Genomic DNA, 18284 nt, shown 5'->3' with positions numbered 1-18284 from the left:
ATGTAGTGATTCTAACTTTTCTTATGCAAATATTGAGGGTGATGACTGTTAAATAACAAAACAGCAGGTGAAGACAAAGCCAGATAATGTACTGAAAGCTTTTCAGAGTCCCGGTATTACAGTCAAAAATAGAACTTCAATGACTTTAAATCCATCAGGATGTCTCACCTCAAGGGAGAACACATTAAAGGTTTGTCATAATCCAAGCAAATTGTTTGCACTGTTTTCACTGCTGAAAAATAGCTAAGTAGTCTTCAAGTGAAACAGTGTTGTTGATGTAAGCTGATGTAACTACTCCTAGGAGAAGATGAAAAGATGAGCATCCAAGTCCTCACCTTCTGCTGTGTATAAGCAATTCTTGACTCAGGAGATAAAATTTTTATAATTTAACAAAAATGTTGGGTTAAGTCCTCATAGCCCTTAAACGTCACCAAGTCACCACATGAATTGATAAAACAATAAGATGATCCAATAACCCAGCAGCAATCCAACTGAAAGCAGGCAGATCAAGAGACTTGGCAAGCATAGGAAATACTCTGTATGCAGGCCAAAGAACCAGATTCTGAAATTATTTCTGTATATTAATGAATGAAACTTGTGTCACATGCTTTACCACAAAGAATGTTATTTACATTATACATTATCAACTGTGAACTAAGCTTCCCAAGCACAAGAGTGAAAATAGCAAAATTGCTTTGTTTTTACAGCAATGGTAACACAAATTAGGAAGTCTGGAATGAAGGTATTCCAATGCACTCCTGCAATGAAATGCAAGAAAAACTTTGATGAAAAGCAAAACATCATGAACTAAACAGCACAGTGGTTTTAAAATTTGTACAGTATTTATTTACAAGGTTAAATGTTTCATAAATATACAGACATAAATAGACAGATACTCTTAAAACAGTAACAAAATATTCCATTACACTTTGTGGATTCTGGTTTTCAATGAACACAAGCAATGTTAAATATTGCTGTAGTAGATTTTGTACTTCACTGCTAATTTTACACTAAACAAACACTGCAAGGGGGAAAACAGACCTTTAGGACACAAGAGGAAAAACAGTTAATTTCTGTCCTTTCCATAACGCCTACATTTCCAGAAAACGATGGACCTGATCCTTTAATGTTATGCTCATTAAATGTTACATTTAATGTTACTCTCATGAATAAATCTCATCAATTTTAATAGAGAAGAATTCATAATAAGAAAGGTAAACAAGTGTACACATATATTCTGGACTGAGGAAAATTTGGACCTTACACACAGTAATTACTTTAGTGGACACATTATTACTCCTATACAGAGGTTTTGCTTACATAAGGAAAAAATGTGATAGAACAAAAAAGGGCATATTAAACGTTTCAACTAATAAAGTAAAACTTTATTTAAATTTTAAGTTCACACAGACTGCCATTAATAAAGCAACATTAGCTTGTTGCAGTTAAATGAGATTGAACTCTGCTGCATGTTCTGTATTCCAACCCCTTCAAGCACAGCAAGCTGTCAGTCCTCAGGAGACAGAATCCTGCCTCATTAAAGTCAATGGGAATTTTGCCATTGATTTCCGAGTAGAAAAATGTTTGGAGTTAGCTTTCTCTCTCTCCCCTCTTCTTTAAAAAAGTAAGTCAGACCAGAGAGAAATCCTCCCCGTTCCAACAAACATGACTAAAACACAGAAAGAAAATAAATATACAGGATTTATTCTAAAATGTCTGGCAACAATTCGATTCCAGCAGAAGCCGAGAATTTTATCATCTTTCCTTTCAGTAGCCCCCAAACAACCCAGTTTTGTGTGACTACATATTAACAAAATCATATGCATGAATTTTGTTAGGACTGGAAAAGTCTGTACCAGAGCAGTTTAATATGCAGAACAGGATAACACAAGCAGCAGAACTAACCACCTTCAGTTCAGATCACTCAACGCTTGGCTGTGCATACTCTCCTTTTCTGAGCCAGAGTTGCCCCTGTCTGGATATTTCTTCCCTTGACTTGTCCCAAGCTGTCCCTTTGCCCCTCTTTCCTTCATTCCATAGAGAGTCTCAACCAGGGATACACACCTCTCAAGTGTGAAAATTGCTGGACTCCAGAAGGGCTCCACAATGCATACTTGGGAAGCTCCGAAGGGGAATGCTATCGAACCCTAACTGTTTAGGTACACAAACACGTTGCCAGATGACCCAATGTCAGGAGTTCTCCTCCTAAGGCTGTGTCTTTTGTGTTGGCAGATAAGCCTTCCCTTGAAGGCTAAAAATGAGGCATATACCGGCAGGGAAAAAACCCAAACATTTGATTTATGAGAAGCAAAACTGGACTTTGTAATGCCAGGTTCTAGTCAGCTCCCTGCCAGCCACAGCAAGAAGCTCAAGTAACTTGATTCACTATTGAATTTGGGCATCTGAAGTGAAGATAGCATTATTGTGGTTGCTGTGGTTTTAAATTGTGACAGAACTTCCAGTTTGTTACCAAGATAATTCTGAAATAAGAGCAAAACCATAAATCAGCTGCTTGCAAAAGCTTGCAGACCATGACAAAAGCACACTGAATATTTCACTGATGTCTGTTTCTGGATACCTACGTCATTAATATAGGATGCTATTAAGCAGTCTTCACAGAACTGTTCTGCAGGAAATAAGCTCCATGTAGCCCTGCCACTACATTTTCTCGCATGAAAAGTTTCCTATGATGAATATGGAGACCATACAGTGTGTGTGTATTGGTATATTTTGAGCAGAATAATTTACATGCCTTGTAGAGCTACCTTGTCTTGGATGCTCTTCACCCACATATCTTTCTACTGATGTAAGTTAGCTTTACAGATTTATCCTTGTTACATCCTCTACTACCAAGCTAAACACAAGAATACCACAACCTGAAGACAGGTGAAATGTCCAGAACCTGGGGGAAAAACGAACTTAGCTGTTCAACTAAGCCTTCCAGAAATGCCCTAAGTGTAGGAAAGCAGCAATTCAAAAGCATTAAATTAGGTTTGTACCTCCAGAAAACTGTTTGGTGATTTGGATTTTTACAAATAGTCTTTTACCAAAGAATTACACTATGCAGTATCTGGTTTAAAAGGTTATTCTAACAAAACAGGAACAAGAGGTAATCATAGGAGGCTTATTTCTTCTTTTCAGTTAAGGAGAGAATTTAAATTTCACTGTCACTGGGTTAGAAGTTACACTATTATTCAACTCAGAAGGCAGGGTACATAAAATCATTGTGCCCAAAGAAACTAACATAAAATATTCCACGGGCCTTCCAAAACCTTGCAAAAAAACCCCTGAAAAATTGAACCCGTGCTCACTTTCACCACTAAGTAAAGATCAAGCCATACACTGTCCCATAAAAAGCAACAGGGTCCACAAAAGTGAGCCAATGTTGTGGACAATCCAAAAAAGTCATTATTGGCACCACTCATTCTGTGGGAAGTAACCAGAGTATCCAATACATTCAAATAAATCATAGGAAGCATTAGAAATCTGCAAACTCTAAGGCAGTGAAGGAGTCACAATATCTGAGCTTGAGTAGGCTTGAGCTCTACTTTTGCTAAAGGCAGAATTCATACAGTTCACTGGCAGACCTCAATGAATTTAGGACTTCTCCATTAATTTTACCATATGCTAAATAAAAGTTTAGACCTCTCACTTTAGGATGGTCACATTTAAATAGAACTGTACAATGCTCATTGAGTTCATGTGGCTCGGCATAAAAATTCAAGTGCAAAAATCTAAGTTAAAAACCATTTGCTATTAAAAAAACCCAACTTATAAAAAACTACTGGATCCAGAATTTTTCCTCTAATACTGTAACTTTCCTTTTTCAGTTGGCACACAGCTGACATTGCAGTAACGTTTCAACATGCAAGATATAAACGGAAGAAGAGCAATGGAAAGAAACAAACTAAAAACTGCAATGCTCCCAGCCAACCACCACCACTGAGAAAATGAGTGAGACATCCTAATTTCTCAGTACTACCTTATGGCACAGTTACAAGTACCAGTAGTAACAGTAGTAATTGAATGCAGCAAAAAAAGTCACCATTGCAATCTTAGTGATACACATGAGCCAAAATTTACCACTTAAAATAGTGAGATATTTCATACTGAACCTGAACATCAACACACTTCTGGACTTAAACACAAAAAGACCCTTACCAGGAATAATCATGAATAAGAGCCGGGGTAGATTTTTATTTTCATCTTTTGAGAGGTCTTTCCAGGGCCCACACTTTAAGACATGGGTAGCAGCTCCACAGCAGTAGATAAATTCTTCATGTAATGGGACTGACTCTTCTGACGGTGACCTCATGTTTGCTGTGAGGCAGAACAAGGTACTGTTATAACAGGGCAACATTTACATGGTTGGCTCTTTGCTATTGTACCTTCCCACAGAATAATTGCAAAAAACCCCACCCAAACCACCCCCCTCCCCTGAACAGCTCTCATATCCAGTAAACTGAGGTCCGATTCAGTATTTGATGTTTGAAGAGAGTGTAGAAGGGGATACATATTATTACTGTATGAAGGCACCTTTCAGTTTTGTCACAGGAATACACGGCGATGAACTGGACAATAATATCTATTCTACCTTAAAAGCAAATAATTTTAAATTTCTTAATTCATGCCATCCAGTGAAAAGATTTATCTGAAACCCACCCAAAGGCAAACAAAAGAAAAAACACCAAACACACTGAACTGCTGCATGACTGTCTTCACAAGTTCTGTGTGCCTCATAATAAATCTGGATATTGATGCATACCACCATGACCTTTAAACCATCAAAAGCATCTAGTTAAGGATAATCTTAGGTCTTTCAACTATTTTTGTTTAGTGAAAAAGGACCATTCATTTTTCAGTACAACAATGCAAATTCTATTTCCTAGTCAGTTTGTGAAGTTTAAGGCATGTAAACCAAAGCCTAAAAAGATATACAAAGTTTGCAAGTCTATTTAGGTACTACCTTCATAAACAGTCACTGGAAAATTCCCTATACTACACACCAGGATGGGAACAGATCTAAGTGAAATTTTAAGTAATGACACTCGACAACATTAAAAAAGTTTTAATCTGAAGTTTTGAATTATTTAAGGTAAAGAATACCCAATGCAGAAAAGACAGATAATGTTGGTTTGAATTAGCAAGTACCACCTTGAAAAAAATTTAGTACAAACAAAAAACACTTCTAGAGAGAAGGGAGAAGAGTTCTTTGATACTTTCAATTACAATACAGCTCTCTGGATTAAACTTTTCCCCCTACCTCCCTATTTCACCCCACTCCCCCCAAAAAAGAAGGTTTTTTAATGACAAAGGAGACACTTTTACTACTTCATTATTTGCCATGTTGTTGTCTTTGAGCAACTAAAATGCAAGTAAAGTGAATTTTGTCAAACTACAAAAAGGTGTATTCTTAATGCATTATTCCTGCTTTTATTTATTATTTGAAGTTGAAAGAAGCTAAAACCAGTTCTGACAAAGAAACCCAGTTACTCCAACAACCACAGTAAATGTTAAGCTTCTCACTCCTTTTCTGAGGTGTTTACAATTCAAGAAGCAAAAGTAACCAGTCCTTACCCAATAAAGTAGGTTCCATACAAAGTTTCTGATCATTAAATCTGTTGCAAAGTTTCATTTTGACTTGATTTCATGGAACAACTCCAAATGGAAATCCCACTGACAACTCTTCATTCACAAGAAGTATTTGCAACGTAAGTCAGAAGTTAAGCAATGAAGAAAACTCAGCAATGTATTTTGGACTGGAGTGGTAGCATTTTCAGGTTCACAGAGACTTCTTGTACTAGCTTTGGTCAAGTTTTTAACTTCTAATTTAAAATACACACAGTGTTGCAGTACCTGAAAGGAAGACTGCACACTGGAGAAGAAATGGTTCTCTAAAAAACTGCCCGTCTGAGACAATCCCAAAGTTTCCTAGTACTAACTCTATGTAATATCTGAGGGATTTTTTATTTATTTATTTATTGTTGGGTTTTCAATTTGTGACTCTATGGCCTTTGGTAATAGAGATGGACAGAAGACAAAAACAGAGAAAAGATAGTGGATGCGTTCCTAGCATACTGCTCAGGCCTGTTTTGAGATCAAATGAGTAATACCCAAAAATGCCTCTGGATCGCCCTCCCTCTTCTTAAATGAAGCTCTGAAGAACAGTTTTTCCATTACAGGCATCTATCTTTGGCATGAATTGCCTGCATTTCCCCTAGGAATATCGTAAGATGGCCTATCAATTTCCAAACAGATGTAACAGGCAGAAGTCTCAAGAGATGAGGTTCCTATCAGCTCCGTCAGGTGGTAGAGTGGGCACAGTTTGTGCCCCAGTAGCAGTTTCAAGAAGAAGAAAACGAAACCACAAACTTGACCAGTAGGAGTTTCATAAGAATCATCACAGAGTCAAAGAGATGCAACCACTTAGGAAATCAGGCCTTATTACGTCCCATGCAGGTTTTTTTTCCTTCTCTTCAACCCCTCCTCGTGAATTCTCTAAACATATGCAGGAAAAGTATTACAAGAAATGCAGCTTCTATCAACAGTACTTACTCTTGTTACAAAACTTTGGTTAGAATACAGAAATATGGGCTTTGACTGACAGGGCTTAGCACTAGATTAACACACCCTTAATGCAGGTGTCTACCTGAATGCAAACTCCTATTACAGGATACAAAGATTTAGGTGTCAGTGTATGGCCTGATCAGGGAACAATCATCCTCTTGGTTTTCATCTCAGGATGAGACAAATCCTCCCCTGGTTTGTAAAGACTATAACGAAAACTGAGACACACACTTCCACTTGCAAACCAGCACATATATTTAGGTGTTTTACTACTGATCTGGATGCCACCTACTGTCATTTTTTTCAGATAGGAATATTTGAAAACAGAGTTATCCACAAACAGCACATTACTTCTGCCATATGACTAAGTCTCTTCATCTTTGGTTCAACTGACCCCAAAGTAAAATGCTGATTGCAAAACAAAGTTTCCTTTGCCCACATTGTGCTAATTATTTATGCAACTCTCCTGATAGCATATTTTAACTGCTCCATCATACACTATTACTTGGACTTGGCATTTTATTTAAAAGATAGCTTGGAAATAACAAAATTTGTGATTTGCATTCAAAAGAATGTTTAGTGACAGAATTGTCATAAACTGAGACTAGCAGCGCACAATGTGAGTCAGTTGATAGTTGGCATATAAACTATCCAATAACAAGACAGGACAAGCAGGCTGGTGTACCTGAAGCAAGAGACAGAATGGCAACCACAAGGGTAGAGTTGCATAAATCAATGATGAAACCAAAACAAAGGAGAAAGGACTATTGACGCAGATTTAACACATGTGATTACAAAAAAACATAAGAAATACATCCCAGGGTTTCCATGGCCAGGATTACTCTGAGACCACTCCCTATGCTTTCTGGTAAGTCACAATAACATTGGAACAAGGTACACAGGAAAAAGGTGGAATCACTACTTCTGGAAGCATTCAAAAGTGTGTGGATGTGGCACCTGGGGACATGGTTTAGTGGTGAACATGGCAGTGCTGGGTTAACAGTTATACTTGAGTCTGACTTAGAGCTCTTTTCCAACCTTAATGATTCTATGATTGTGAGACATGCCTGAAAACTGCAAAGAAGGCAACCACCATGCCCATGTTGGAGTGTGCAGGGAGCTCCGGGCCAGTCAGCCTCAGTTCACAGAAAGTTATCAAACAAAATCACTTCCAAAGTTGTACTCAAGCACATGAAACAGCCATTAGCTTGCCAGCAATGTCTTTCAAGGATAAGTGTTGGGCAACAATGTTCAATGTCTTCATTGAACACCTACACAATGGGACAGGAGGCCCTCTCAGTAGGTTTGTGAGAAATATCAAGGGAGGAAGACACACCAACTGAAACACTGGAGGGCAGGGCTGCTATCCAAATAGGCAGCTGGAAAAACGGGAACTACATGAAAGCCCAAGGCAAATGGAAAGTTCTTGCACCCAGAGCTCAGTAACCCCATGTAGCAAGATGGGCTGGGGGCTCAAAGGCTAAGAAGCAGCTTTCCAAAAAACACACTAATGATTAACAATCTGGAAATGAGTCAGTAGGGTGCCCTTGCAACCATGTGTATACAAGACTGCATAAAAAGGAGTAGCCAGTAAGTTTTGGGATGTGATTATCTTCTCCTGTTTGGCATTGGAAAGACTGAAGTACTGTGTCCACTTTTAGAGTCCTCATACAAGCACAACATCAGTATACTGGAGAGACTCAACTAGATGATATGGACCTGAAGCATGTGATGTACATCCAAAGGACAAGGAAAAACAGTTAAAAGTTGCAATGAAGGTAATTTCAATTACAAAAGTTTCCCCACATACACACTGAGGATTATTAAATAATGAAAGAAATTGCACAGAGAGGCTGTGGAATCTCCAACTGGAAAATGCTTTCAGCAACCTGACCTACTTTGCCCTTTTCGAGAAAGGAGCTGGACTACAGCTTAGGGATAATGTACAGAAGTTGGATGTATGTAAATTCCTGAGACCGAACTTAGGTACACCTTAAATTGCCAAAATAATTGGTTGATCCAATTGCAAGGCTGCTGCTTATCAAAAATCACTGTAAATCAGGGGAGATCTTATTGCTAGGAAGAAAAAAAAAAGGTGAGGGAAAAAAAGTATCTAAAATTATAACCATTTTCCATCAAAAAAAGTAAGAAGGAGCACCCAAGGCACTGTAGGCTGAGCTGGCTCAGCTGAGTCCACAGAAAAATCACAGGAGTATGTATTCTGTATGTTCTTCTAATCATATAAAATGGTTATTCTTGAATAAGAGACCAATTTGCCAATGGGAAATCGTGATCAAGCAACACGATTGCTTCAGTGATAAAATACTTGGCTACAAGAATGAAAGAAAATATGTAGATGTAATGCACATTGTCTAGTAAGAATTTTGGCACCATCTCCCACTGCATTCTCCTTTCTAGGCCTAGGAAATGCAGGCTCAATAAACTGACTTGCATAGTTTGAAAACTAACTGAATAAGCTAAAAAGACAGTCAGCTACTGGTTGTCAGCTGAATGTCAAGTAATCTTGGGTCAGTACTGGAGCCTACAAAGTCCAACATTTTCATCAGGAACCTGGATGGTGAGACATAAAGAGCAAACAATGCTAAATCATCTGGAATGGTGGAGACAGCTGGAGTAGAGCTTCAGTTCAGAGGGTTGTTTCCTTGAGAACCTTAAGGACTGGGCTAACAGATCCCTTTATGAAGCTCAACAGCAGAAAGCACAGAGATCTGCCCCTGGAGCAGCCAGGCTTCAGAAGGAGCTCAGAAGTAACTGGCTGAGCAACAGCCTTGCTGGGAAAGATGTTTGTCATGATGGATGACAAACAAAGGCAACAATGCACACAGCAAGGTAAACTATGTATCAGATTGAAATTTCAAAAGCAAGGCCAGTAACTGCATGGAAGTTACTCTTCCCTTCTATTCAACAGGTACTGAGGACATACACTGAGCTCACCTGTGTTCACCCCACCAGGTTAAGAACGCAGGGAAACTTCGGAGGGTCAAGGAAATTTCCAGGTCAGAGGTTTAAGGAAAACCTTTATGAATTGTGCTTTTTCAGTCTGCCAAGATCTAATCAAATAGCAACCTAGAGCCATTTGAAAGAGACCTGCAAAAGCAGCACAGCCCAACTTTGCCTTGCAATGGCAGACGGTAAACAAGATGCAACAACCACAAGCTGTGTCTTGACAGTTCAATGCACCATAAAAAAATGAGTTGCTAAGGAGGCAATGGAAGATTGCTAAAAAGGTGGCAGAACGTCTCTTGTTGGAGGTTGTTAAGACTCAGCTGGACAAAACAGTAATTTTCATCTGAAGGATGGACTAAATTTTCTACAGAGTTTTCTAGAAATCAACAGTGTACAAACCTTATGGCTCTAAAACATCAGAAAGAATAAAGCGTGTGAGGTACAACAAGGATCTCAGTCAATTCTTCTACAACCCGAGCAAATGCAGAGTTTCATGCATACAGTACATGACAATAATTAAGTATATAGGTCAGAGAAAAGGAATCTAAACTAGCCTAGTCCTCCAAAAACATAGGAAATTGAAGTAGATGTACTCTGAGGATTAGCTGTACCACTTAAATAAAAAAAGAAACCCTGCCCTAACAGATGATCTTACATGATTGAATTCAACATCACAATGGAAAAGAATAACTGGAAAAATAGTGAGATTCCTTCAGCTGCCTGCTATGCTAAGGCTCTGACAATTTCAGCAACAATATCCTCAGAAAAGAACCCTCCAGATCTGATGTACACTCCTTGATTTGCAGACTGGAACTTCGATGCTTATAGCTGAGACCTAGAAACAGAAGCGACAGACTGACTGACCTGGTAAAAAAACTGCAAAGAGGAACAAGGGAAGGGGGGGACGACATGATGTGTCAGATGAGGGACAACACGACACAGGATGCCTAGCTCTCATCAAGGATTTATTCGGACAAACTACAAACAATGGATGCCAGATTGTCTAAGGGAAAACAACAAATACAGGCTAAAGACTTTGCAACTTGTTGTGACACTAGTCACAAATCTTGACTAATTCTGTAAAGCAGCAGCAGTAGCCAGTAGCACATAAAAATGAAACATTTCTTCATTGTACTTTGCAGTACAATTCTCTGTCAAAGTTATATACTAATTCCTTTTGCACTAACTCTGAATTGTGTCAGGTGTTATTTGTAAAACTGAGCAAAGCTAAAAAGTTAACGTCTCAAATGAAGCAATGTAGTTATACAATAGAACCCAATAAACCTCAAACATGTCTACATGGGGCAGTTCAAAGCAGCAGACTGCTTTTCTCTAGAACAAGTGAAGTAATTAGACAGCCTTGTTTTTAGGGATTGCTCGATACCTAGCGATCCGATGTCTTCATTTGTTTTGTTCCTGGATCATTATCCACATGCCCCTCCCTCAAGCAGTAAAACAGCTGAAGGAATTTCACTGATGACTGTGCAAAAATATCAGTGAAACATGTGGAAATGGGGTATAGCTTACTGAAACTTTGGGCTGCAGTGATAAAAAGCTAAAGTGCAGAATGAAAATGGGAATCAGTTTTCATTTCTGCACCTTGTTCAGAGACAACATACAGGGGACTCTGCACAGACCTAAGGAGAGAGAAACCTAGTTTTAAGAATTGCACCTACCTGCAAGACCTTTATATCATCATAAAATTTGCATTTTATTACCACTAATAACTTTGTAGCAATGATCAAGGAAGTGCATACTGTCCTCATAGAAGGGGAGCAGGGAAAATGATTTCTGGGTATCAATTTTGTACAGGACAAGTGGTCCCTTGCCAGTGCCAAACATGGAACCAGTTATTGAGACAGTTTTTCAGCAAAGCAGCATAGGACTCACAAATCAAAAAACCGTTAGCTTGGGAAGGCCCATTTGTGGATTCAAACCAAGGATAGATGGATCCCCCACCAACCTTATTCCAACATGGTGCTTTGGTCTGATATGAACAATTTCAAAGGAGTTTTGGGGGTAAGGAATCACGAAATCAGAAAATATGTTCAGATTACACAATTAATCACGTCTACATTGGTCTGGTACAAAATTATTCAACAGAGAGGGTGATTAAAACCCTAGGGTAATGGATTAGGAGGGTACACCATAACTTTTAACCAATATTTATATCTCACTGACATTTTTGGATTTAAGAAGTTCAGCATGTACTAATGACTACAAAAAAAAAATGGAGCTCTTGTAAATTATCATAATAGAACTATTACAGCACTCAGTCTCCATTTCCACACTACTCTCAAGAGGATGAAACTTCCATGGGGATCAGGCACAATGGCAACCTCTATGAAAGCAGTCTGAAAGCATCAGCTGTTGGTCTACAGCACTCAACAGTCAACAACATTCACTTCAGTTCTGGCAACAAGGCACTAAGTTTGATGTCTGGCCTCTCTTTCTCCTTTGGTAATCACAGACCTCAGTTTAACAAAGGTCTCAAAACCCCAGTTATGCTTCTCCAGTGCTCAAAGAGCACACAGTTCATGTCCCTTTGTTACCAGGTAGATCAAAGCTCCTCCATTTGCCATTGTAATTTGACACTCAATTAGAAACATGGAGCACTGGAGTCAGAGCAAAAATAAGCAAACCCTGAGAAGTCACCCTGGTGTGGCTGATGGTCCCTGAGGCTTCATACAACACCAGCAACTATAAATGTATCCAAAGAACAAAGACATGACATTCTAAAAGCAGAATACGTTTTATTAAACACATTTCAGACTACAGTGGAAGAGGTCCTACACACAAGGTCCTGAATCATACCCAGATGGTCACTTTTACTTTCTCAAAAGAGCTAAAGCATCTCAAACTGGTTATGAACTGTTCAGAGCTACCAACATGAAAATTACCCCAAAAGAGTTCAAGTTTGTCTTGGTTTGTTTTTTCTTCAAGTAACTTCATAAGCATAATTAGGTTGGGAACCCCATGGATTACAAGAAAGTGGTAGGTATGCTCCCAGGAAATTCCCAATTTCCCAGTCAATATGCAGGCCTGATGATAAAGTGAAGAATGTCCATGACCTAAAAAAGAAATTAGCATGCAAGTTGTTGCTTAAAGAAAAAAATGAACTCAGGGAAGTAATGACAGTTTCATTTGCATGAAAGCAAATAGGATGGTTTAATTTGATGTAATATGAGGTATTTTCCAGAACAAAAAGTGGGATTTTGGGAAACTTTTTAGTGCCAAAGGAAAAAAAAGTTGTTCATTTGCACATAGAATTGAGATCTACTGGAGAAATCAAGTAACTTTCAAGGACAGCTTTCCCTCCAAATACTGCTTTAAAGTATTGGATGCAGAGAAAAAACTTGGAGATTTTAAAACTGAAACCTCACAGAGGTGTAAACAGAAGGTGGTGAGCATGAATAACATGTGGGTATAATAAATATACTTTAAGTATATGTTCTGAGATTAGAATGCAATGCTAGGAAAACCTTGGTCAAATAAAGACAAAATATCTATGTGAAAGAACCTAAAAAGCTGCTGCTGAAGTACAACGTCTATGTGGTAAGAAAGGTTTCCCAGGGAGAAAAACTATGCCAGGTCTCTTCTGACCAACAAATTTCAAAGGCACAGCAGACTCATGTCAAGAGAATCTTGTAAATAAACTTTCCCAGCTGCCTGCTACATTAGAAAGTCAAAGGCAGATAAATCAGTTTGGAAATCTAAATCAGTTAGCATGAGAAAATTGTCACAAATACAGTAAAGTTTGCAAAGTATGCAATTTGTTTATTTATGTTGAACATCAGTACTTTGGGAGCCACTGGGCAAAACTGAAATGCAACACCATGATTACAGACTGGGTTAAAATCTGGCTGAAGTTAGAGGTGGGAATGTTATACTTCTCAAACAAGAATCCATCATGCTTAAGTTTGGATACAGAGAAAAGTAACATTAGTGGCCTTCAGATTTCAGCACATATCAACACACGAAACAGAGCACATTCAAAAGTTATGTGAATTATGGGGGAAGACATGGCCTTTTTGCTTCAAAGGAGAGAGAGAAATATCAAAATATATTGCAAAAAAAAAAAAGTGAAGGAACAGGTAATCAAGGACACACAGGAGAAGAAACTGAAAATAGTATTGAGAGAGAGGAACATACACACGCAAATAGGTTTGCTTGTGGTCTAAGGTTTGGGATAAAATGCTTGCTCACGAAACAAAGATGATGCTTCTTTGCCATTTGGTTCCTATTATCTCTAGGGAAAATGAGAATTTTGCAACTTTTATAAAGAAAAAAAAGGCAAAGAATTATTTGGTTTTGCAACCATATGTTCCATATTCTTATTTTTTCTCCTACTACAAAAAAACTACAAGCCCCACATTTCTGTTGGACAGTTGTTTAAGTCATACAGGTAATCTGGACAACATTCAATGAAAACCAAAAATGCAATAATTTCAGGTAATGGCAACCTACGTATTCACTTAAACCACAGCATCCAGAAGTTAAGCACTTGAAGAAACTTCCATCTTTCAGCAGCAGCAATAACAGGCAAAAGCAGTAAAAAGCAATTGCTATTTCATCTTATGTTCAATAACTCTTTTTCCACCTCCTTTCAGAATAAGATTCACTGCTCCATGAGAGCACTCTTTTTTCTTGCTAAGCAATGCAAAGTTCAAAGAGCATAATGAATACTAATAAGAGGCAGGAATCAAATAAAAAAATAAATCAAAAAACATACACCAGTACAATTAGCATCATGCTGCCCTTGATTTGGCTTCCCCCATCCTCTCTTCTATTGTTCAGTATAAATCTCTCTATAGAACTAACTCTTATTTCTTTGTTTCTTCAATTTTTTCATGTTAGTTATTCTCCTTTAACCTAAAACATGCTTTGAATTCAAAACACTTTTTTCTTCTCATTTTATCATTTCAATAATTTTATAGTTTCATGTGTTCTTACATCAACTGTGTACCCCACCTTCAACTTAGCTCTCCAGCTGTTGCCCGTTTTCCTGCTTTCTAACAAGGACATAAAAGAATTAGTCAAAATCTCATTTACTCACAGTAGACCAACTTACTAGTCACAACAGCATTCTCCAGTAATCTCTCAACCTGTGTTACCACCTCCTCCTTACATTTACTGCAGCAACTGTACATTCTGATATTAATTTACCCACCTAAACAGGTCAGGAAGGCACTGTGAGCAGAGACATGGGAACAAACAGAAACAGACTGTAGGCAGCTCTGTGCAAAGGACAAAGGAAATCAAACAGGAGAACCAATGAACAGGAGAACCAATGAACAGGAGAACCAATGAACAGGAGACACGAATAAAAATGGGTAGCATTAGATCCCTTTCTGAGTCACTACAGCAATGTAACTGTCTGTACTACTAAAATGAGGCCTGGAGTCTAAGTCTTTCCCAGTAAGAAGCACTGGTGATGTTCCTCGTTCTGCTGATCAGGGGTTCAGGACAGGGAGTTGAACAGTGAGGCTGGACAGAGTGGTGCTGTAGCCAAAAGGTTTCTCTTAGAACCAGTGTTGCAGGAAGGCCTGCACGTGCCAGTGCTCTGACATATAGACCTACAGTTTTGGTCACAAGAGTATCCAAGCCATTTTGGGAACACTCCAGTGTGCTCCTCACAACACCAGTAACTCTGGTAATTACTCTATTACAGCATTTTGCACAAGGTCCCAGCTCCTCCCATCAAGATAAAGCCTGACAACACATGACTATGTATGAATACATACATGAACAAAGCCTGTGCTCACCACAGGTGCAAACAAGAATTCAGTTATAATCTGATACTCATTTTATTCCCAATTGGTGCTACAATTTCTTTCAGGAGGTAAAATTTGAGGAGCCAGACTTCCACAGAAAGTTTGTATCACTAAATATTCCTTAAAAAAAAAACAACTCAAAAATTTGAGTAAAGAATCAGTCAAAACAAAGGACAGTGGGAATGGGATCTAAACAGAAGCAGGAGATGAGATGGAAAAAGGAAAGAACCAAATGAACACCATGGTTCCTGGTAGCTGAAGAAGGAAGCAAGGACACTGAGGAAAGAAACAAGGATACTGATGAAAGAAACCTTGCCAAACTTGAAGTTGGAGCATCCTTGGTTAGAGTTGTTCTGGCACATCAGGATTACCTAACATATGGTAACAGGGCACTTACCACACAGTGCACGGCTGTGTGGGTGGTTGTGCAATTCCAGCTAGATAAACAAACAGTTCTCTCATTCATTTCACTACTGACTAGGTACTCAGGGTGGTATTCATGAGAAAAGTCAGATTTGTTTCGATCTTAATTCTCCATTAAGCTCAGACCTTTCATATTACATTTTTTTTCCTATTATGAATATTCTTTCATCGGAATAATTTACTTCTCTTAGTATAACCTGTTCACAAACCTTACCAGACATCTAAATGTTGTCACTCTAAGTGTAAGCAGGAATCCAATTCTGTCAAACATTTCACTGAAAATTCAAAGTGTTACACTGTAGTTTGTCAAGAGCAGAAAAAACATACTTATATTGCTATTAGGAGCATGCCTGATTTAAATAAGAGAAAACTACCTCTCCTCTATATCCTGTAAACATGTTTTGTGTACAAATGCATGCACAGCACCACTAAAGCTGAAACCTTGAAATTCTGCTTCTAATATTTGGTAAAAATAACCTAGACATTATCCAAAATGGGGATCATCCCTTTTTCCAGAAAAGGTGCCTTAATTATAATAAATCATAATAATAGAAAAAACAGTGTAATTTAAAAGAAATTCGAGCTATCAATAAAAAACCCCCCAAAATAGTGAGAAGAGTGCAATTAGGAAGCTTTAGAGTAAATCTTGTCTAATTTACTGGTAAGTTTTTTGGCTTGGCAGTCATATTGGTAATTTTGTTTTACCATTACCCATACACAATTTATTGTAATTGCTTTGGTGAATCAAATGATGCAGATAAAAAGGTAATGACCCATCAGTGTCTACTCTAATTTAAAAAGTAGGAAATACGAAATAGAAGTAGCAGAAAGCATACTGAAAACCAACGGAGGTGCCCCCTGAGTCAGTGGATATTTGACCCACTTGAGGCTGGATGTCGGGAAAACTAGAGTTCCACAGGGGTCAAAGGCAAGGATGAGTTGATGGATAAATTCACTATGGATCTTAAAGACCTCAATACATCTGTTCCAGAAAGTGCCTGGGCTGCAGTTTGTTGAAAGCTGAGTGGATATTTACAGAGTGGAACTAGGTGAAGTATGCTTGCCTTTTTCACAGGTATCTGCTTAGGACATTGCCAAAGACCCTTGAAAAAAATCACTGACTTCAATTGCTTTTACATTCTTGTAGTAATTCCATGATGAAAAATATTCTCAGTGCTGTTGCTTACCCAGTTCCGTAAACGTGTGACCACTTCCTCAGTGACATCATATAAGCAAGTGCCACAAGAAAATAGGTAACTGCAATAATCCCAATTAATAATTGAATTCTTCTAGTCTCTGAGACACAAAGACTACAGATTCATATCCAGATTCTGTCACAGGCCCATGCAGACAGACTCTCACAGTTAACTGGACATCACAAAGTCCCAGAGGGCCAGAAGTATACAACACCTAAAAAATAAGCATCTGCATCATCCAAGCCTTTGAAGTCTTCTCATGATAAGGCTTTATCATTATACTTTAGTTGCAGGAAAAGAAGCTGTCTCATCATTTTTGCAACACAACAAAAAACCTACTGGTAAGAAAGCTCCCAACAACTGTCACATCTCAACAGCACTTGATCATTAGCTTAATTTCTTTAACAACACATTTCCATACCAGCATTTACACTGCTTCCCTGAACCTGCTGCTCACCTCCTGTCTGGCACAGGCGTTTTTCCTCTTCTGTAATAAACGCAGGCTTGAAGGCAGGTGCTAACAGTGGTGATGCTCTGGGACCAGTCCTGAAAACCACCCCGACAGACAGCGGGTTCCTGAAGGGCGTACGCGCCTGCCAGCCTTGCTGCTTTTCCAAACCAACAGCTCCTCTACTAAAAGACGCTTCTTTCCATCTAAAAAATCTCATCTCACTTCTAACTCCTAAAAATTTATAACCTTATTTTCCTCTTTTCCTACTTACAGGCCCTTCAGGTCACAGACTTTTCCTTCATTTCTTGTTTTATAACCTGCCACTTAGATAACAAGCACCAGTCAGGCTGCGACAGATGCTTCACAGAAACACGTGCTGACATACAGAAAAAAACCCTACAAGCAGCATCACCTCAGCTATTTTCTGGAAAAGGAGACACCGCTTAAGGACTCGTTTCGTGAAGTCTCCTCCCAGTCCATGACAAAACAAGTCAAGGGAGCACGTAGGAAGCTTTGCTTACTGCACGGGGTGCGTTACTCCATCCTCAACCGCACGCCCGGAGATCACCAGCGTTATTTGGCGGAACAGGGCTCTACACTACAGACCTGACACCCGACACAGAAGGGATGGGGGCACCTCCCTGCCGGGCGAGGCTCCGGGTCAGCCCCGTGCAGCGGACGGGGGGGTGACCGGCCGCCGGCTCACGGGAAGCTCTGGGAGCGGCACAGGGGCAGGGGACGGCAGGCCGGGCCCTGCACGACACGTACCTTCCCGTCCGCAGGCACTCGGCACGGCGGCGGCCGGCGCTGGTCTCTGCCGAGGCCGGGCGGAAGCAGCCGCGAGCAGGGGCGGGGCGGCGGGGCCGCTCCTTCCGCCGGGGGCCGCCGGGAGCGCCGAGGGCAGCG

The 18284-nt window shown here is 39.3% G+C and overlaps 1 protein-coding gene across 1 annotated transcript in view; it reads right to left on the bottom strand.

The window, feature by feature from the left end:
* LDAH (lipid droplet associated hydrolase) overlaps window positions 1-17943 on the bottom strand; it is a 117202-nt gene extending 99259 nt beyond the window's left edge. Inside the window, exons 1-2 of the mRNA XM_008931285.3 lie at window positions 17385-17943; window positions 4162-4320 (exon numbers count right to left, since the gene is read on the bottom strand). Of these exons, the coding sequence (XP_008929533.3) occupies window positions 4162-4320; window positions 17385-17595 (370 nt within the window). The 5' untranslated portion in view covers window positions 17596-17943. The remainder of the gene's footprint in view (window positions 1-4161; window positions 4321-17384) is intronic.
* Window positions 17944-18284: the final 341 nt, after the last annotated feature.

Source organism: Manacus vitellinus, unplaced genomic scaffold (assembly GCF_001715985.3).
Source record: "Manacus vitellinus isolate BGI_N305 unplaced genomic scaffold, ASM171598v3 scaffold_11_pilon, whole genome shotgun sequence".
Classification (NCBI taxonomy): domain Eukaryota; kingdom Metazoa; phylum Chordata; class Aves; order Passeriformes; family Pipridae; genus Manacus; species Manacus vitellinus.
This window is presented reverse-complemented; position numbering and strand designations above follow the sequence as displayed.